Source organism: Lagopus muta, chromosome 1, assembly GCF_023343835.1.
Source record: "Lagopus muta isolate bLagMut1 chromosome 1, bLagMut1 primary, whole genome shotgun sequence".
Classification (NCBI taxonomy): domain Eukaryota; kingdom Metazoa; phylum Chordata; class Aves; order Galliformes; family Phasianidae; genus Lagopus; species Lagopus muta.
Genome location: NC_064433.1, coordinates 13,636,990 through 13,658,933, shown reverse-complemented (window position 1 = coordinate 13,658,933; position 21,944 = coordinate 13,636,990). Strand labels below are relative to the sequence as shown.

At 39.9% G+C, this 21,944-nt stretch overlaps 1 protein-coding gene across 2 annotated transcripts; it reads right to left on the bottom strand.

Annotated features, from left to right (window-relative positions):
- Positions 1 to 48: 48 nt before the first annotated feature.
- Positions 49 to 21,405, bottom strand: PUS7 (pseudouridine synthase 7). 2 transcript variants are annotated; one of them, XM_048934089.1, is made up of 18 exons: positions 21,296 to 21,405; positions 20,283 to 20,519; positions 19,426 to 19,496; positions 18,351 to 18,830; positions 16,399 to 16,483; positions 16,182 to 16,283; positions 14,728 to 14,872; positions 11,213 to 11,324; positions 9,858 to 9,935; positions 8,101 to 8,229; positions 7,756 to 7,881; positions 7,420 to 7,481; positions 6,848 to 7,008; positions 5,847 to 5,973; positions 4,736 to 4,837; positions 2,212 to 2,341; positions 1,104 to 1,195; positions 49 to 402 (listed from the first exon to the last, which is right to left on the bottom strand). In XM_048934089.1, the coding sequence occupies exons 4-18, from the start codon at positions 18,713 to 18,715 to the stop codon at positions 266 to 268; spliced, it is 1,953 nt and encodes a 650-aa protein (XP_048790046.1). In that variant the 5' UTR covers positions 18,716 to 18,830; positions 19,426 to 19,496; positions 20,283 to 20,519; positions 21,296 to 21,405; the 3' UTR covers positions 49 to 265. The 2 variants fall into 2 exon arrangements, with proteins under 2 accessions (XP_048790046.1, XP_048790047.1); XM_048934090.1 differs by having other exon boundaries at positions 20,283 to 20,469; positions 21,296 to 21,385.
- Positions 21,406 to 21,944: the final 539 nt, after the last annotated feature.

Genomic DNA, 21,944 nt, shown 5'->3' with positions numbered 1-21,944 from the left:
CCAGGTCAGAAGCTATAAGCCTGCTTCTCAGAGATGCAGCAACACAGCTCAAGCAACCTCATGGTCCATTCATTAAAAAGCACCAATCACTAAGGCTTGTATTACATTACAACCAGCATCTTGCTAATAACTACTTAATTTAAATGCACTAATAAAAACTTAAAAAAATACAAATCTCTTACTATCACCCTTTAAAGATTTGTACAGAACGTAAGTAGGAAAAAACGTTGTGCATGTTAAAATCTAGGCCGTGCCAGCAGTTCGCTCAGCGTAACCAGGTGGTGTTCAGCTGCGTTTGGTTTTTTATGCTTGTGTCCATTTTCAAAACTTCTCGAATTGCCATAGTAGCGTAAGTGGAAGGAGGAAGGGAGAACTCCATCTTCAGTGCCCGGAATTTACCATCTATCATCAGAGGAGAGAGAAAACAAAAATAAAGAACATAAGTAATGTTTATTCTGAGGGCCATCCAAACTGGACTAAAGTTTTCCACCACCATCCCTGATCATCCCTGATCCCATACTACAGCCTTTACCACCACACCCCAGTCTACAGTCCATAGCGCAAAGCAGAATTTTGTAAACCATCTTCTATTTAACATTTTCTTTCAGCAGGAAGTGATATTCTAAGTGTTCATAAAAAATTAGAGGGACAGTTTTGTCAGACTGAATTCCTATCCGCTGTTCTTTTTTGGTCTGGAAACTACTGTTGAAAGACTTTGTGACCAAAGTTACTTGGAAGATTTACATTGAATTCTGTTAAGTATCTGAGTGGTCTGTTATGCTCAGCACAGATAAACACTCAAACATAGCAATAAGTTGTAGCTCACTTCCAATTTTTCTTTACACATTCCATAGAGATTTATTGTGGGATGTTTATTTGATTGTACAGATGTCTGTGAGAACATGTAGCAACTGATACAGATTGCGCATGCTCTTGAGAAATAAGGGTCCTTACTTACACTCCTCATTTCGATATTTTCAGTACCACTGTTTAGCAGTCTTGTTCAGTGATGCTCTTTTAAAGAGCTTTCAGCAGGTAGCAGTTTAAAGCAACAGACAGATCAACCTTCAGTTTTGCAAAGATCAGCAAATACACCAATTTACCTGTAGGAAGATCTGGTAAAGGTTTTCCTTCCAGCTTATCCAAATCCGTAGTAAATAATGGGATTCTAGGATCATCATATGCAACAACTTCCCTACGTAACATACATAGGATTTATTATTATTATTCTAATTCAGCAGTTACAATAATACAATTGAGATGGAATTACTGTCTATTAAATTAGGTAAGATGCTGTTTATCTTGCCGTAACTGGTAAAGCTTTCAGTACAAAACTTGCCTCTGTTTACAAGTGGATTATAAAATAATGAACTAGTGATACATTTCTTTGCATAATTCATCTCTTTCCTCCCATGGAATATCAGGATTTCCAGCTATACAAGAAGTAGTTTATGAAATTATGGGAAGAATGTTGTCAACTCTGAGAATACTCGAAGGCTTTTTTTCTTTTCATTTTGAAGGAACCTCTCTAAACCTTTAGAACAGGTTCTTAAGCATTTTCAATGTATTCATATAATAAAGACTATTCAATATGCACTGACTAGGCTGAAAAAGTAACTAGGAAAAAGGTAAGCTTTAAATATCAGTAATAATTAAAGTAAAATTCAAATATTTGAATTTTATCTCCCTTTCAAACCTTCTATATTTTTTTCCAATGTAATAGTGATGTTTCTTTGTACATTTGTACAGTCACCTGTTTAAAAGGTATTTATTCAGTTGCTATGTGACAGCCAGGTGGTGCCACTAATAGCAGTGATCTTGTACATTTACATGATAGAAATCTTTCTGATTGACACCGTTAATTGGAGACCAACTTTCCCATCTCAGGATTACAAAAAATAACTGTTTTGAATATTATCTATCATGCTTTCACCATCAACCTGAGTAATTACGGAGTGTTTAGGCAAGCCCTTGCAAAGGAAGGTAGCAACTAGACAGATGTCTTGACACCAATACATTACAAAACCAGAGGACCAGTGAAGAAATAATACTATGATTCAACTGTGTGAAAAAGTGGGAAAAAAAATGCACAAAGATTTCTCCCTACCTATATTTTGTTCTGCATGTGTATGCTGTAGGTCAATCTAATGGTTCTTAGTCAGCCCTCATATTACTCTATTCACATCCAAGTTCCTTTGTCCTCCTACTTACCAACTGACATTCTGAGGTCGAATGATAATCTTTCTGTACGCCCCAGAAAGTGAATAGTCTCTGATTTTATGCCTCATGTTGTTGATGTCAAGATTGTCAGCTACTAGCATTTCCTTGTAGGCGTCTCCAACTGGAAGAGAAGATATTTAATCAGAGATTGTAGAGTGGCTGATTGAAATGGGCCATTTTCATAGAGCACTCCTTCCTTTATGTGCATTTTAATAGTTGTCAGTGTATATGGGTTAAAAGTTAAGCAAAAATGTAAACTTATTTAGTAAAAACTTTATTAACTATTTTCTTATACAAACTGATTAACAGAGGCAAATAACCAAAAAAGAATCTTTCTTAACAAATAAAAATTGAAGCTGAAAACAAAACTCAGAAAATGATTTACTGACATTTCACTAGCATCTCATATACAGTTTTCAATTATCTACACTTCAGAAAACTGATCTCAGATATATGAAGTTTTAAAAAGAAAGGCCAAACTACTGCTTGTTCTGTCTTTGAAAAAGCACAGACTGAAAAGAGTTAGGAAAGCCATCTGAAGAACTTAGCAAAAGGTACCATTAAGTAGCTCTAACACTGCCAAAGCAATGAGTAACTACTATAATCTCATATCCCCTAGTAATGGTGTGTGTATATACACCTGGGAAAGATGGGGTGGCAGTGGAAACGTAAGAATCCATTGCAGCTGAAATACTCTTGATTACAGCACAATTACCAGCATAACCAGAGAAATCTGAATCAATAAGTTAGCCTTCTTGTAGGAAGAAGGAGCTGAAATTCATCCTCCGCCATGTCTGTGGACAAGATCAAGCTAAGGGAGCAGTCAGCACACTCTAGGCCAGGACTGCCACTCAGAAGGACCCAGGCAGAGGCTAGATGATTGAGCCAAGAGGAACTTATGAAATTTGTTAAGGAAATGTCCTTGTATCACAGAATCATAGAATTGTAGGGGTTAGAAGAGACCTCAAAAGATCACCAAGTCCAACCTTCCTGCTAAAGCAGGTACCCTACCAGTAGGTCACTTGGGTCGGCATCCAGACAGGTCTTGAATATCTCCATAGGAGACTCCACACCTCTCTGGGCAGCCTGTCCCAGTGCTCTGTCACTCTGTGTTCTTCTGCGTGTTTCTATGGAACTTCCTGTGCTCCAAGTTTTAGGCCATTGCTCCTGTCCTATCACAACACACCACCGAGAAGAGCCTGGCCTCATGCGTTTGCCTCTCACCTCCTTTTAGATATCTATAAACATTAACCAGATCTCCCCTCAGTCCTCTCCTTAGACTGACCCAGGTTACTCAGCCCTTCCTCATACAGGAGATGCTTCAGGCCCTTAATCATCTTTGTGGCTGTATGCTGAACTCCTTCTAGGAGATTCCTGTATTTTTTGAACTGTGTAGCCCAGAGCAGGAAACTAGTCCAGCTGTGGCCTCACCAGGGCAGATCAGAGGGGAGGATCACCTTCCTCCACTTGTTGGCCACGCTCTTTTCAGTGCACCCCATGAGAGCATCTAGGAACACTTAACTCCTTGTGATGATGAAAGGCTAGACAGCAACTTTAATTGACAGTTATTTGAAAGTCCCAGTGGAAAGGAAACCAGCAGCAAAAAAATCTAATGGCATGCTAGACTGTGTCAACAGAAATGTAGCCTGTAGCTGTATCAAGAAAAACAGTTAGTGCCCCTTACTGGGCTTTTATTTTTACTTGGAACAGTGTGTCCAGTTGCAGGTATGAGTACAAAGTAGGTTCTAATGAACTAGAATGAGTCTAACTAAGAGATACTCCAATGGCCAAGAGCTGTAGCACATATCTTGTATGGAGAATCTGAAAGAACAGGTCTTCTTTAGCTTAGAGAAGATTCAGAGACCTGAGACACTATTTGCCCTTGGAAAATTCAGCCCTGACAGATCAAAGCCCTGAAGTTGGCCTGAGTGCCAGATGGCCTCTGAGATCATAGAAATCAATCACAGAAATGATTCTATGACTACCTCTTAGTAACAACAACACAGTTTTCCAAATGGATTGCTGAATTTATTCAATTAAAAACAATTTTGATATAACACACTTTCTATACAAGATATGAAAGATGAAAACATGTTAACATTTAATTAAACAATATCTTTCTTTTCTTCCCAATTTCATGTTTTTGAGTTACATATTCTGTAAGTTTGGCTTGTTTCCTAATTTTAAAAAACCAAATGCATATACTCCTTAATGAGCTTTTCACTACTTTTTTTTCCTTGTGCCACAATAAATCATTTTGCCTCAGTAGCAATCTTCAGGAAAAGCTATTTGTTAAACTGAAATATGAAAAAGATTTATATTAAATGAAACAAATTACCATGTAAGCTATTACCAAAGTGGGAGAGGCTGACAGTAGCATATCTACTACTAGAGAACAGCTCTGAAACAGTCAATTTTTGACAGTCAGGAAGGCTGCATAGATCTCATCTTCCTTTTAAGAGCTATCTTAAAGCAGATGTAGTTTCACATTTATTGTGTAAGTTAGCAGACTTACTTTTATGCTTTGGATAAATAACATCAAATCCAGGTAATGGCATCACTACATCATGAATGGTGTAGTTATGAACATCTCCTTCTTCAATGTGTACAGCTGTGGCTACAGTCAGGACAGAAAAGGAGAAGAGATTCTAGTTACAGCTACATTAGCCAAATTTACAATGAATCATTTGATTGAAACAAGCCTACTTTGGGGAGGGTAACCATTGTGTTTTAATCTCCACTTAATAGACATTTCCAAGAAAAGAAATAAGTTTTCAAGGCTGTTATAAGCAGAATCACAGCCCAGTTTCCAAGGACTTTTAAAGCTGAATAATATAAAGACTGCTAGGTGATGTCTCCTAGCCAGACATCTGGTTTACATGAAGGAGAAATACTACGTATCACAGAATCACAGAATTGTAGGGGTTGGAAGGGACCTCCAGAGATCATCGAGTCCAACCCCCCTGCCAAAGCAGGTTCCCTACAGCAGGTAGGTTCTCATTGCATCAAAATGCCAGTGAAAAATCCAGGTAAACAAAGCTTTGACTGAGTCTCTGCTTTACTAGATGCTGTCATAGAATGACTTGGGTTGGAGGGGACCCTAAAGACCACCTAGTTCTAACCTCCTTGCCACGAGCAGGGTCACCAAGCAGTAGGTCAGGCTGCTCATGATCTCATCCAGCCAGGTCCTGAATGCCTTGAGATAGGGCATCCAGAGTCTCACTGGGCAACCTGTTCTAGCACCTCACTACCCTCTGAGTAAGAAATTTCTCCCTAATACCTAACCTAGATCTACCATCTTTTGGTTTAAAGCCATTCCTCCTTGTCCTATTGCTATCAGACTGTGTAAAAGTCCATCCCCCCTTCTGCTTTTAAGCACCTTTCAAGTACTGGAAGGCCGCAGTGAGGTCTTCCCACAGCCTTCTCCAAACTAAACAAGCTCAATTTCCCCAACCCTTCTTCATTGGAGAAGTGTTGCAGCCCTTCAAGCAGCTCTGTGGCCCTCCTCTGGACCTGCTCCAACAGTTCCACAACGTTCTTATACGAGTCCAGGCTTGAACACATTTACCATTGTAAATTCCAATGTAATTTCCTGTGACTAAAGCATTCACAACATCCTCCTTTACCTCCTTTAAGTGTGAGATCTCCTGGTACAGCTTTAAGCCCATATTCTTCTATTCTCTTGCTCACCATATTGTTCCACACATAACTCTGGTAGCTATGAATATACATTAAACGATTATTCCTTGGTATCTGGAGGTTAAAAAAAAGTGAAAAATTAGAAATATGTACTTTTAGGACTTTCTCTCAATCATAGCCCAAAATGCCTATGTTTGAAGCATTACCTTCTCCAGCAGCAGACCTAGCAAAACAATTTATTGGTATACAGACTGTTTAAAAAACTTATCTGCGATTTGGAAAAAGGGTATATAAAGAAGTAATGCTTTTGTCCATAGGGAATCCATACACACACACAAAAAGTGTTAAAATTAAAAATGAGATGCTACATCTTTTTTTTTTTTTTTTTAAATTGAACAGCTCAAAGAAACGAAGCTGTTATAAAACACTGCATTCATATTCAAGCTCCTGAAATGCTTAAGTAAACTTTGCAGATGTTAAAGCACAGTGTTAGCCTAATTATCCTCATCATAAACAAAAAATTAATTCTCAGCTCCTATGCTGGGCCCAATAATTTGCTGGTTACAAGATATTTTCTCCAAAGACTTCATCTTAATTACAGTACTTAAAAGTGACTGTGAATCCACCACGTCTATACAGTGCTGCCTCGTTAGCACACTGTCAGTTTGATTTATGCTTTTAAACCAACAGGAAAAACTCTTCTGCACCATTCTCAGATCCATACTATACACAGCTACTAAACATAACTGTATGGCTTCCAACTTAACTAACTGTGGTATAAATGGGAGAGCTCATTATGCATACACTAATTACAGATGTTGCACATTACTATGCAGCAGCAGTTCAAGCAAAAAAGGTAGGATAAAAGCAAAGATTTTACACAAGTTTAGACTAACAGAAGCCTGATGAGTGTATTTCAAATTCACTGTGATACCATAAAAAGAATATGTTTATTCCAGTAAATGCCCCACAGCACTTTTACACTCACTATGCCAAATGCAGAGATTATGTTCTTCATTCCATACTTTAACAGTCCACGTAGAAGCTGTCCTTCCACGCACCTTTTTACAGGTAGTTTTTTGAGAGCTGCTGCTGGATCTTTTGTCTTTGCCCATTCTTCTCTGCATTTTACTAAGTATCCCTTCTCAGCTAGAACAAGGATGCAAAATAAAAATAATTTAGCCACACACAAAAATCCATCTATTCTTTTATTAAAAGAGTTGAAAAAGTAGCATTTCAGTCACAGTAACTGCAGAATCACAGAATGCCTGAGATTGGAGTGGAGATTGGAGTGCTCCAAGTGCAGTCCAAACAGAGTGTGTATTAGTATTCAGATCCCTTTTCACATGCACTGCACAGTAAGCCAAAAGAAACAGAAAGGCTGAGAACTCCATCTCACTTGCTAAATGGGCTGATGTTTAAATTTCAGAAGCTGTGCAAAGTTGTCTCCCGAATGCCCTTTCAAATGAAAAGAATCAGAATCTAGAAGTGGTTACTCCTCAAAGTACAATTCTCTGGGGAGGAGGGAAAAGAACACTTCATGTATTTCTCAGTCCTTACCTCCTGGTCGTGGTTTTAGTATCAAATCCATTACTTCATTCCAGTTGTTCTGTAGAATAGCTCTAAGATCCAAACAGGAAAGTGTATAAGAATTTACTAAATACATCTTAAAATTTAGTAAATTTAAACAAAGTAAGTACTGTGTTTATGCAATATTGGCATTATGCAGGACACCTGCTGAAGCAAGTTCAAAACAAGTTCCTTCATGAACCTAAAATTAAAACTAGCATATGCAGTAGGATAGGAAAGCCTTCCAAGAAATAAATAAATTAAAAGTTATAGAGATTAAGAGGGGGAAAAAAAAAAAAAAAAAAAGAGGATGAAAACAACACATACCTGCCAATCTGATATGTAGGAACAGCTGTGGTTCCAAATCTTTGCATTCCATAGTAGTTAATGAATCCAATTTCCCTGAGAGAGTTCATTGCTTGCTCTATCTGGTCATCAGTTCCTGTTATATTTCTAGCATTAAACAAACAAACAAAAAAAACCTGTCTATAACTTTTCTTAACCTTTTCGAAGGGCTTACAGTATTTTAAGGTCCCCAAAATAATAAAGCTCAACATTAACATTATCCAACACTCATCAAGTTCAATAACTTCCATCCCAATGGGACCTTTCTTCTCTGCTGTAAAACCAGATGACTGCTGTCCCTGTCCTGTTTGAGGGGAAAACAATTACCTGAGAACAACAGTGAAATGGTTCCCTTGCAGTTCTCCTAATTTCAGTGGATGATTCTTATAACTGAAATTTCCTAATTTAAAGTTCATCAAGCATTTATTCAAATGAGCAAGTCTTTGTGCAGTGATTCTAAAAAAAAGAAACAGACCAACAGTGACCATCCTCTGTTTAGAAAAGCAGGTAAGTTAAATAAATATAAAAATGCCATCATTTCGAAACAAAAGCAGCGAGTTGTGTTTCACCACTCTTCTGCTCTTCTATTCAAAGTATTTTTATGTAGCATTTAGAAGAAAATTCCAAAGACCTGGTTATTCACAACAAAACATACACTGCGACAAAACCGTTCATGCTGTCTTCATGTTTATGTTAGTGCATGCCCTCAAGAAATCAAAGTTGTAATACTGAAGTATAACACACCCTACGCCACAGGTGTAACTCTTCTTCACACTTGTGAGCGTACTCAGGACAGCACGATCTTAAACACTTCAGTAACTGGATACTGTGTAAGCTTAGTGGAAATGAAAGAGCATGAAGTCAAACCTGTCACTGAGTTTTCTCACCAGCATTTTGAGAAATATGTCCTGTTTTTTGCATCACAGAGCTGGCTCTTTGACACTTCCACTAAAACTTACACCAAAACAGAGAAGTTTATCAAACAGTCTGGACAGTGTACTCGGCTCAGAGTGGGCCGATGGTCAGTAAGCTCTCCTTCCCTACTCCACCTCTCTTTAGTGCTCTACAGGAGAGTCTGGTACTGAATGCTACTGAACACTACCAGAATCAGCAGGTTCCTCCCTAGTAGGCTGTCAATGCTTACAACAGGCTGAGCTATTGGATACAGTGTTAGAAAAAAAACTGAACAACACTCAAGATGGCTAAACCACAAGTTCAGTTAACTGCCCATCAACTGATAAACTTGTAATCAGAAATTAAAATCTGGGGCTTCTTACCTGATTCACAAATCACTAATTCCCTTTATACATGCAAAACACTGGGAGAAAAACTACCAACAATTAAGCAGTGAATGCCTTCCTTTTAAGAAGGACTTGATCAAGTTCCTGGCTTTTAGACCTCAGAATTGCTCCACTTGAGGAGAACGGTTTTCAAAGAACTGAAAAAAGCAACAGGGGCAGAATACTACAGCGGCTAAACAGATACTGTAATCCATGGCTGTGAGGCATCTTAGTTACTGATGTAGCAGTAATTTCAAGTGCCTACAAACCATGTATTTATCTTAGATCATGCCACAGTAAATTTTATTATGGGAGCAGATTAAGGCAGGAAAAATTTCTTGTCTTTTTCTTACCCTTCTGGCTACTCAGAGATGGGAAAGGCAGTGGTTAGAGCTGTTCAGAAAGTTCAGTGAGAAAGGAAACAGGATTCCAAACAGAGGAAGGGGAAACAAAGGCCAGGATGGAAATGAAACAGGATTTCCATCGTGTCATTCTGCTTTGCTGTGCTGCAGAGGGTCATGTAGTGTGGGAGCACACAGAGGCAAGTTGGGCCACTACTTCATCCAGATACACGCATTCACATGTGCCTACCCTCTGACTCAGGACACCACTGATGGAAAATATCAGCAATCACCATAGAATAAAAAGAGGGATTACAGTATTTTTATTAATGCGTGGCTCCGGTACTCAGCAAGATCAGGACATGAATCTGCCACTCATGACATGCCTACTGAGTAAGCATTATAGCAAGGTAGTAAAGTTTCTGTGGTAGGAATGCAAACACTCCAGTGTATTTTTACTTACCTAAGAACAGCAATTTCTTGAACTGTTATAGCCCTTTTATCTTTAGTTCCCATGTAAGAAAATATGTTTGGCTTCACTCTTAAAGACAATAATGAAATAGATTAAAACTACGAAAGCAGAGACAGATTTGACATAATTTTCAGCATAATTACCTAGTGATATTATTTTATACGAAAAATATGAATTTTACATTAAAAGCAGAACATACACATATATATATGTCAATGTAGCCTAGTTCTGGGAAAGAAAATTTGACACTCCTGAATGTGTGTGGCATTATCTAAGCTATCTCTAAACATGTAAAACACAAGGAAACCTTCCGGAGCAATTCACTTCTAGCACAACTATGCTTTCAAACTACAAGCCTTCAAATACTTCCTTACACAAATGCACTCAGTTCACAAAGGTGCAGTAATCACTACAAAAAAAATAATAATAATAAAACAATTCACAAGACATTCATTTCTCCCTTAAACTTCAATTAGCATGTCTGCTTGAATAACATGCCTGCATATTATGTGAGAATATGGGAAGTTAAAGTTTTTTCCATTTCTATCCTCAAAAAGAAAATTTCCTTTCCTTTCCTGTGTTTCCAGTTATTCCTTCAATGGGCACCAGATGGTATCAAGATTGCCACTACATACCTATTTCCATCAAACTACACCCCCAGCAGTCTCTTCTCATACAGAAACACTAATATGGTGTGCAATAGAGTTAGAAGCACAGATATGTACTGTGGGACAGAAACAATGAAGAGAAGCAGGCAATAGATCACTGAATTGACCCAATTTACAGATAATCTTTTATCTGTAATTGATTATATTCACATCATGCCTTTCACAAATCCTTTTGTTGCTGCACCTGATGGGGTGAAAGGAACTCAGACTGTGTTTGCCTGGAGAAATTAACACACAGAACTACAGATTATCAGTCAGTGTTTAGGAACAAATTAACATATCATCACAACAGTATGTATCACAACATACTGTCATACATATGCACACACTTGAAACAAATAGCTTTTCATTTATGTTATTTTCATTGAGGCTATGGGCTGCCTCACCTTTCTCCAATCAGCCCACCTGAATTACAGACTTCTGCCAATGAAATAACAGGATACAGTCTTTTAAATTACTTGAAATCACTTGGCTCTCTCCTTCTGAGACTCGAAGTTTTATATTTGATATCCTAAAAAACAACTTTTTTTTTTTTTTAAAGAAAAAAAAACTTGGCTAAAGATTAGGCAACAGTAACCACTTGTGTTGCTCTTACATTACCCTGAGGCATCACATTAACATGGAACAGGCAGAGGGAAATCTGTATGCGGGACAAGTTGACAGAAACAACAGCCTTACCTTAAAAATTTTGATAGGACATTAATGGCATCCATAGTATCCTTGTTCTCCTTGTACAGTACAAAATGGCAGTAGCTTCCTCTGGATTTTGGCCAAGAGTGTTTTCTTGGATCTTTAAAAACAAAAGGTTAGAATGTTAAAAGCGTCTCTTTTTAATTGTTTCAGTGAATATGGTTGCCATTGAAGCTTCATTTAAAACAAATACACAATTGTCAGTTTCTGATTATTTCCATCTGCTTTAGAAAAAAAAAAAAAAGAAAAATTAAATATTGACAGTAAGAGCCACAAAGCACACTGAAAAATGCACTCAGTGTGTACAAAATGGTGAGTTGTCACAAAGCTAGCTAAAAAAGATCCCCATGTCACTTGACTGCCATCTGATTTGATTAAGCTCTTCAAAACCTTTATCATTACACTGACTTCCAGCTAGTAAAGTAAAAACCACTCTAAATTTCAACTAGTGTCTGCTCTAACTAACAGATGAGGACCACTGGAGCACTGTTTGTAAGAAGACTACAGTATTATTCATTATTATTATTTATATGCAGACAGTAAATATGCTTAAGCTTCATTAAACTTTTCACTAAAGGACAGCTCTTCTTGTCTTCCTCAGCAAAATCTTGCATTCAGCTTGAAGAGCAAGATACCTCCATCAAGAAATCATTAATAAAACAGAAGAGAGGAAAACAGCAATTCACAAGGAAAGTCTTCTCCATCCAAAACAGTTCTTATTTAACCAATCCATCTTGCACACAGTCATTGTCACACCCTCCAAGAAAGGAACCCCTCTCAGAACTAAATCATCAGCTCTCTACACAATGCACCAAGAGACTCCCCAGCTCCGGGCACGACAGCCACAGTGTGCCTGTCCCCACACTGCCCATCACACTGAGCACTGGAAGGCTGCAGCTATAATCCCAATGTTTAACCATTCCTCACTCAGTATGTCAGGGTATTCAATCAGGTAGATGGGGCTGGGGGGGCAGCCTGCATTCCTGATTGCTATTTTCCAGAGTCACATTACATATTTCACAATAAAATCATATTTCTAAGCCTTCTTCCAAATCTTTTTCTGCAACTTAAAGGCTAGAAGCAGTTTGTTAAGATCAGAGTGTATGATACATGAAGTTGTATAAATCTGGAAATTGCGTTCTGAAACAGAAGGCTCAAGGGTAAAATTTAGGCTTAATGAAATCCAAGGGAAATTTACAATAGATTTCATCATCAACCCTGATCATTCAGCATCACTTCTCATTGGCAGACACCTTTTCTGCACTGAACGGTTACTGACTATCCTGCACTAGCAAAGAAAGCTGTAGCACAAGCCCAATTCTTGCCTGCTTTTGGGAATTTTAAACACTACTTGTGTGTAGATTGTTTGGGGTTTTGTTTTAGAACTGTAACTAGTTTGGCCAGTCTTATCACAATTTAGGAGGTCATAATGGTTGGCATTTCATTTTGTTAGCATGAAATGTCAACATCTCTTACCTGTTGCAGTTCTGACCTCTGTCCCAATGCATAGCATAAAGAGCACAAAAGAGTAGCATTTAATTTTTAGACTGTCAAAGGGTTTTTAAAGGTGAACATGCAGGTTTATGGTTATGGGATTGTTTATGCTTTAGAGCATCCAACAGTTAGGTGGTGGATGACAGCAATTTCGACAGTTATGCAATGGAATCGTGCAGAGGCAAACGGTGAACATATGGAAAGCTTCAATCAGAGACACAACAAACTTTCTTTGTGGACAATGATGAAACAGCAATTTACTGACAACCTAAAGTATCTGGGGTGTGAACTTACTATAGACACAAAGTATCTTCTAATTTTAAGATTTTAGGAAGCCATTTTTGCTATCTGCTTACATTATGAACAAAAATAATCAGATACCTCTCAGCTAATTACTGCACATTTCTGAAGAGTTTCTTGCCTGGGGAGCCCACACAGGACTGAGAAGTGTTGGTGGCTACATAAGCATGGAAGACATAATCCTGACTAAAAGCAACTGGCAGCCAGAACTCGCATTCATTAGCACTTACACACACCCACCAAAACTGCACTCATCTCCACCAACTTGCACAGGTGGCTGCAGCATCACAACTTAAAAGGCCAAGTTTAAATAGATGATGCTCCTCTGCCTCACAAGATGGTGCTCCAGATCACATTTTAATCCTACAGATACATTGCTAAGTTCTCTTCAGTGTATTCCAAATACCTGAAATCTTCTATACAGTATTTGTCAAATCAGACTGGCTGAATAAACAAACTCAACTGTAACAATGGTTAAAGAAAATATGCAAGCAGAAGGGAAAGGTGAAGGTAAAAACATTACAAACTGACAGAGAATAAAACTGGTTGAGGAGAATTCTGTGTTGGTAAGTATACATATCCATGCACAGTGCATGCAAATACACGTTTTCTAAATGATTAAACAAGATATGCAACATGTTATAATTTGTGCCAATAAACGTACAACATTCGTTATATTCCTTAATAAAATTCCTGTTTCATTCTTTAATAAAAGCCTTAGAAGTAATAACTAAATTGAATGTGGAGATAGTCTTACTTCAAATTTTAAATTATCCTATTTCCTTGTCTTTTGCTTTCTCCACCTCCTTCATCTTTAAAATGAAAGGGCTAGGTTTACAGATTGTATCACTTGTAAAAGTTTGAAATGAAATAGTAATCAAGCAGTTTAAATTGAATCTTAATAATAGTTAAGTATCTGAATAATAATGAAGTGTCAAAATGGCATTTAGACAATTCTCTCAACTTACAGGAGAAGCAAAGAACTAGTAACATTAAAAAAACATAAATAAATAAATGCAGAATATATGAATTTATCTCCCATAAATAAAACAAGATTTGGTAAGACTGAAGTGGATAATACAGCTTTTTGAAAATCTTTCATTACTGCCATCGCTCCAAAATAGTGACCATAATATGTATGGACAATCCTCTGAAAATAAAATTAGCCTTGAAAGCAGAAGGAGCCTTATAACTGAAACTAACTTAAAGGCCACAGTAAATACTCATAATTTATGTCTATATAAACAGTAACTCTGAGAAAACAAAATATCTCTAATCAAGTCACCAAGAATTTCGTCATGAACTTTCCAGACAGCCAGGATTACAGCGGTGCATTTCAGCTACAACCACAAGGCACACGTACATTTCCAGGCAGGTTCATGAAGTCTGCTTCAAACAATACACAGAACAAAGCCCCTACTTTGCCTTTTTCCATTGTAATAGCAGAAGATCCTCTTGCTTCTAATATAATTATACTTGATTAACGATTTGGAAAGAAAAATGAGTAAAAAAAATAAACAGTAGATACTCTTTATGTTTCTAGTTATTTTAGATGCACAGTATTGCTGCAAAAAAACAGCAAGCCAGACTGCATGAGGATGTACGTTCCATGTGAACTACCTTCTAATGATACAATTTTTTATTTTTTTTTAATTTTCAGATTAGTTTTAGCATTTACTTCACCCAACTGCTGTGATACTGAAACTCACTTGCCAATGCTTTTTTCCCAGCAGCATGATAGGCAATAATGTATTTTTTTCCATCACGATCTTCCGTTTTAGTCTCCAGCCCAGGAAACAAGGACTTAACAGCTTGGTGGATAACTGTTCTTTTTTCTTTAGTGTCTTCAATGACCTGTGTTGAAACACAGGTGTGCACAAACAAAATCAAATAACACAAAAGGAAAAGGACTCCCCAAGATTTAAAGTTTTGCATGCTTAAAAAAAAAACCAAACAATTACTGAATCTCACCAGAGTACTGAATGGGTATACTTTAAGAAATCTGGCCTAGTCATTAGTTTTAAAAATAATAAATGCTATAAATCCCAGAAAACCAAAAATTCTCAAGACAAATTCCCTAACTTTGTATTTAATAAAATTTCCTCTTCTAGCAACAACTCTGGCAAAAGTAAGGTTTTCTATATGAAAAAGAAGGGAGAAAAAAAAAAAAAAAAAAAAAAAAAAAAAAAAAAAAAAGGTAAGATAACTTGGAAATTACCTAGCCTAAGATTCCCTAGCCTGGAGAAAAGAAGGCTCCAAAAAGACCTTACAGCGGCCTTCCAGCACCTGAAGGGGGCCTACAGGGAAGCTGGGAAGGGACTTTTCATAAGGGCATGTAGCAACAGGACAAGGGGAAATGGCTTTAATCTAGAAGAGGGCAAAATTAGACTAGATATTAGGAAGAAATTCTTTACAGTGAGGGTGTGAGACACTGGAACAGGCTGCCCAGTGAGGCTGCAGATGCTCCTGCCCTGGAGGTGTCCAAGGCCAGGCTGGATGGGGCTGTGAGCAACCTGGTCTAGAGGGAGGCATCCCTCTGTACAGCATCGAGGTTGGAACTAGGTCATCTTATAGGTCCCTTCCAATCCAAACCATTCTGTGATTATTTAATATGTTAATGCTTCTTTGAAATTATCAGACCTAATCCTATTCTACCATCTAACACAAATGCAACAGCTGTTCTTCAAAAATATGGAATATTGGACTATTCAGAAATATGAAGCTTTGTTTTATTTTGTACATTGTTTGTATTTCTTGTTACAGAAGACCATTTTTAGCCTCTTTTCTATTAAGTTACTTAATACTCACCTTTGAAATGATCTTTTTATCAGGATGAATGTTTATTTAATACTTCTCAAATAAGTATCTTATAAAACACAACTAGACAGAGAACCAAAACATTGCAAGAAAATTTTAACACCGCAGAAATTAAGATGTGTTTGAGTTCAGGTGTCCCACTGAAATCTAAGTAACTACTCCTGTGCACAAATTTAAGTGTTTGTAATGCCTTACACAATTGCATCCTAACTTAGCAACATTTCGGCATTAGCTGCTGCAACATCACGTACAAGCTGCTCTCATACCTGACATGCATTAGAAAGCTCATAATTACCACTCACTCTTATTCCCTCCCCACAAATTTCATACTATTTATTCATTTTACCTCTATGGCCACACTAGTTTCCTTGTTCTTAAGAAGCTGGAGCTCCTCTAAACGCTTCTTGTCTTCATCTGACAAAACAGTGAATGTTTCTTCTGATGGATCCTGACACATATTTAAGGGGGAAAAACAAACAACCAATAACCCACATAAAACAATTTTCATTTTCTTCATGTTTTTGCTCATTCAGCTGCTACCAAACCTTTACCTCAAAATTTACCTCATCATCCACTGGGACAGTGAAGTCATCCAAATGGCTCACACGTCCATCTTTGCCTATTTCGTGAACAACGAAGTCTGAGTACCTGATGGGAAAAAAAGCACACAAAAATTGTAATTAAAAAAAGAAATCCCACATCACAGAGTGCTTCCTAAGAAAATATTTGTTTGTAGAAGCCATTCAAGGGAGCACAAAAGAAACTTCAGCTATGATAAAACTGTGCCTATTCCCACTCCTCAAAATACACCAAGAAAAGAAAGCAAAAAAGTGTAAGGTAATTAAACAAAGATGTTTGCAGATACCCAAGCAGGTGCCATAGTTACCTGCTAATAATTAAGACACCATTACCTTGCTACAACTTCAACACATGTGTTAACTGTAGCTCCCAACAACTGCAGGACAAAACACATTAGCCATTCTTTAAGGAAAGAGGGACAAATAAAGCTCTATTTCATACGTTCAGCTGTAGAGAACACCTTCCAAAATAAGCTGCTCTGCATCCTCTGTCACAGCAACAAAAACATTGAGCACAATGTTTTGGATTGAGTCACTATGCCCAACAGTGAAACATCCTAACTTTAAGGGAGTTGAGACAGTTCATGTTGCACTTGCTGCATTCTTTTTAAGTAGCAACCACTTCGAAAGAAAAAAAAAAATCCTCAGTTTATAAACGTACAAACACTAAAAGATTAATAAAATACTTCATCATGGGAATGTTTCTATAGCACCCTCCAGCCTATGTTTCTACATGTGCCATGCTATTAGCCATAAGCGTTATTGGCAGAATTCCTTGCTTACGAGTGTTCTGTACCCTCCCTCATTATCTGCAGCTGTCTAGACATGCTAGTGATGGTTACCATAAAATTGCTGGGATTAAGTTAATTATAGGTGTTATAAACTGACATCAAAGTGAAACTGTCAGTCCACAAACATTTCTACCACACAGCCACCTCTGGCCACTTCAGTCTGAAAACTGGCAAATTTCCCAAAAGGCATTTCAGCACAGACTGTGCTCACCAGAGAAGGCTTATGTTAGCTGTTCAGTGCTGCATGGAAAGATTAAATACATCACAAGTACATTTCATTTTATATCATATTACATATTTTATTATATAAAATGATCTGTATGTTCAAAAGAAAGCAAAAAAGTCTAAGATAATTAAACAAAGATGTTTGCAGATACCCAAGCAGGTGCGATAGTTACCTGCTAATAATTAAGACACCACGAAGTTAGTACTTAAAAACAAGGACTTGGTGCAAAACAAAACTGCCTTGCTAAGGTAGGAGAACAATGATTTTCATTTCAGAGTTCTTGTGTTTGCACTCACAGTTTTACTCAAAGGTGTTTAATTTAAAAACTAGATTTTTCATAGGGAAAAAAGCTACTAGTATTCAAACATATTATTAAGTATACAATGTAAGATCCATACCCCATGTTATAAAGTTTCCTTTTATGTTTTGTAAATGACATTACAACTGACCAGAATATATTTTAAAGCCTACTGAACAATCTGCCAATACACATGTATAACTACTGCAGCACAAAAGTCAGGAAAAAGCAGGAGAGAACTGGAGAGGGATGGCTTCAGTATCAGTATCAGTATTGCATCTCGTATCAGCACTAAGCGGTATGAAAGGTAGCTGTATCACATTAAGCTTTATGCTGCATGCTGCTGCCACAGAGTAAGATAAATGGCAAAGATCAGCATAATCATCTACCTCCATCCACACTGAGCTTCCCCCTCATTTGACAAGAAAGAAAAAATAAACCAAAACCAATCCAAAAAAATGCCAAATTAAACATTTCTTTCAATCTCAGCATCAGCAAAAAAAAGTGATGAACCTCCCAAATGGCAGCACGTAATCTGGTTGCACCCTGTGTGTTAGAAAAGGAAAACAGAGAAGAGCTGTTAACATGGGGAATTAACATACGTAACAAGACAAAGACTTACCTCTCTTTTAAGATTCCAGAAAATCCTTTGTGACAGCTAACAAACTTAGTTATGCCAACGTCGCTTTCTGTCAGTCCATGCTTCATCATGTCTGCAAAGCTCTCTGGATCTCCATCTTCATCACTGTCCTCTAGTTCTTCGTCTTCCTGCTCCTCACCTTCCTCATTGGGAATTATTTCATTCTTCGTGTCCTCAAGCATACATTTGTCAGGTTGTTCTATTACAGTCTGAACACTCTGCTCAGAGTTGCTTCCTGTCTTAGAGTTCTCTGAGATCTTCTGTCTTTTAACTTCATCCACATTAGCCGCATCACCCTCAGAATGAGGACGTTTCAAGGATATGTTATTCATTTCTACAGTTTCCATGTTTAAGGCACAGTGTAGGATAGAAAGCCCTGAGAAGCAAGAATGGCTTACTTCCTTGTTTGCTTAGAAGCAGTATCAATACATGGCCTTTTCACCACTCCAAGGACTGCGCACCCTGCAACAGTTCAAGAAAACCATAAATTTTCTGCATTTTTTTTTTTTTTTAAAGTAAAACACCAAGTAAAGGTTTTTTACAGCTGAAACAACATGACTTGGAAAGAAAGGAGTTGTTAAAGGCACTTAATATCCACCCAAAGGCAGCATGCACATTAGGCTGTAGAAGAACACTACACAATCCCTTTACTACCATCAGTTTTGCCATCACAGCTGCAGCCCTGTCCATGTAGGCTCTGCTGTCAACGGTAACTTAGTGCCTATCAAGCTTTCCGTTCCCAAATCTTCTGCTAAAGTACTACTCTCAAATACTTCTCACTCTACCAAGATTTCATCTTGCAAGGTTTGAGAGAGGATGGCTTGATTCCCCTTGCAAGGACTGGGAGAGGATGGCCTGATTTTTCTAAGCCTAAAACCTCATCTTCCCCTTTTCTACAGTCATCTGCTGTAACACACACAATTCCATACAGAGCTCAAGACGGCAATAATTCAGACCAAAAGGTAGCACGGAAACGATGACAAAATCCTTGAATGAGTGGGACAAACAAAACACAAGCAAATGAAACGATCTATGAGAACACAGTATGACTACTCACATTGGTGGAGCAGATTCTTCACTGGCAACTTCAGCCACCACCTCTCTGTCAGCAGAACCCAGACATCAAGCCTGAACAACAGAAGAAAATTTTCTGAGAAGGTTTGTGGGGAGGAAGAAACAAAAACAAACAAAAGACAACCTACCAAAGCAAACCAACAAGCAAACAGACAAAAAAATTAATGTTGCAAGGATATCATCAACTGCCCTGTGGCTGTTATAGTTGCTTCCAGCTATTTCCATAATGGATGATACCCACCACATACCAAAACTCCCCTCTGCAGAAGTGCTGATACATATTGAAGAAAGAGAGCAGACAGCACAGATAGAAGTACAAGAGGAGGTGTGTGAGGATATGGGGAAGGATGTGAAGGAGACACTGCTGGGGACGGCTGAAGATGCACTCCTGGAAGAAGGCACACCATTCCAGAGCAGGGACACCTTGAGGGGCCCACAGCCTGTGAAGGGGCCCACATGGCAGCAAGGCACATCGTCCTGTATTATTTCTCCAAACACTGGAAAGAAATTTTTTTAAAAATTTTGAAGAATATGATGTTTTTAAAGGAGGGCTCGTGACTAAGTCATTAATCACCCTGTGCTGAGTTGTTAATTGATTGCTACTGCTAGCCACAGTTCATCTCCTCGTTGGGACTTCTCACTCTATAGCTGACATAAACGTAGGGTAAATAGAAAATGCTTGTCCTATGGACACCTGCAATGCTTTGCTTCAAATGAAGGACTGAAAAAAGAAGCTAAAGAAAAGAACGGATGAAAAGAAAACAGAGACTTATAAACTAAGTGATTCAAAGAGTGACAAAACACACAGAAGAAAGTAAAACTATCCGCAAAGCAACGTACCTTCAAGCAGGAAGCTTGAATTTCAGTTTGTCCTCAAATAAAATCCTCCTTTAAAAGTAAGGTAATTGTATCCAAGAGAAGCAATTCACCAGCATTTCCATATTCTTTCCATATCTTCTTAAATATACAGAGCCCTGACTGTAAAGCACCAGTGGGGACAAGGCTTCTAGATGGCTCCTGAGACCTTCTGCATGGCGAATAAAATCAAAGCAGGCAGACTGAAAACCCCTGAAATGCCTGCCAAGGAGGTAATGGTAAATCTGATGTTTGTAAAATAGCTAATAAATGACAGCAAATGGTTACAAGAACTTAGCGTTGGCCACGGACGTCGCAGTGCTGCAGGACACTGCCCTTGCTCACAACAGTCTCACAGTCCTGCCGTGACGGCAGCCAAGGCCGTGCTCTGAGGGCCGTGACTGGAAGGGATGTGCAATGCCCGCAGGGGCTGGGCAGGAAAGGTCTGGCCTCTTCCCGACAGCCGTGCGGCCGCCTCAGCCCCTTCCCTTGTGAGCAGGTGTTTCCATAAAAGCCAGATTCCGCACCCGGCGCGGCCGAGCAGCAGTTTCAGCAGGGATAGAGATGGATCTCCCGCTACACCCATAGCACTGCCTCTCTCCCCGGAGCGGTCGCTCACAGCGCAGCCCGTCACGCGGGGCGCTTCGGCGGCGGCCAACGTCCCGCCGGTACCAGACGGCCGCCATTCCCCCACCGGCGAGGCGGCTCGGCGCGGCCCGCGGGCACACGCGGCAGAGCGGGGCCGAGCCCCACGGAGCTCGAGGCCGGGGAGACGGCGTGGGAGCGCGCGGCAGCGCCGGGCCCCGGCACCGGTACGGAAACGGCAGGCGGCTGCCCGGGGCGGCGGCGCCGCTCGGGCGAGAGAGCAGGGCCGCGGCCCGCGGCACCTTGGAGCCGGGAGCCGCGCGGAGGCGACGGGCCGCCACGGAGCCCCGCGGGGCGGCGGCGCCGAAGAAGGGCAGAGCTCCGCCCGCCGCCAGGCACACGGCGCTACTTACCGCACGCGGGAGCGGGAGGCCGGGCCGAGCGCAGCGGGGAAAGAGGGAGGAGGCGCGGGGAGCGAGCAGCGTGGGCCCGCCCCGGCTCCGCTCCGCGTGTGCGAGGGCGGGAGTAGGAGGGAGGCCGGCCGGCCGGCCCCGGCACCGCCCGCGCCGCGAGGTGAGCTGAGCACCCGCTCCTGCCGTGGCGGCGCTGCGGGGCGTCTTTCGGCAGCCTTTCGGCAGTCCGGTCGCTATGGGTTCCAGTTCCCAGCGAGCCGACGGCAGCAGTGGTGCCCGTGAGCGTCTGTACTGCGCCTCCGGCCCGCTGAAGGTCCTTTTGGAAGCGAAAAGACTGCTTTCAAGCATCCAGGGGAAGCAGGCGGGAATTTATTATAAATTCCTCTAAAGTACAACAGCTCTGCAGAAGCAGATTAATTTTGCCCCGGCCGCTGCAGGCAGTGAGTCAGCACAGCGAGGCGCTGCCCCCGAGCTCTGCTGCTGGCCGCGCTCAGTCCCGGGACGGGCGGTGCAGGAAGCGCCATTTCGGAGCTTGCGCCGTGCAAAGCGGGGGGCCTTTATCAAAGCGGGCTGTGTCGGCGCTGCGCGTTCTCCGACCTTGTCGGAATGTCTGCGTTCACCTTTCTGTTTCGGGCGATAGTGAAAAATC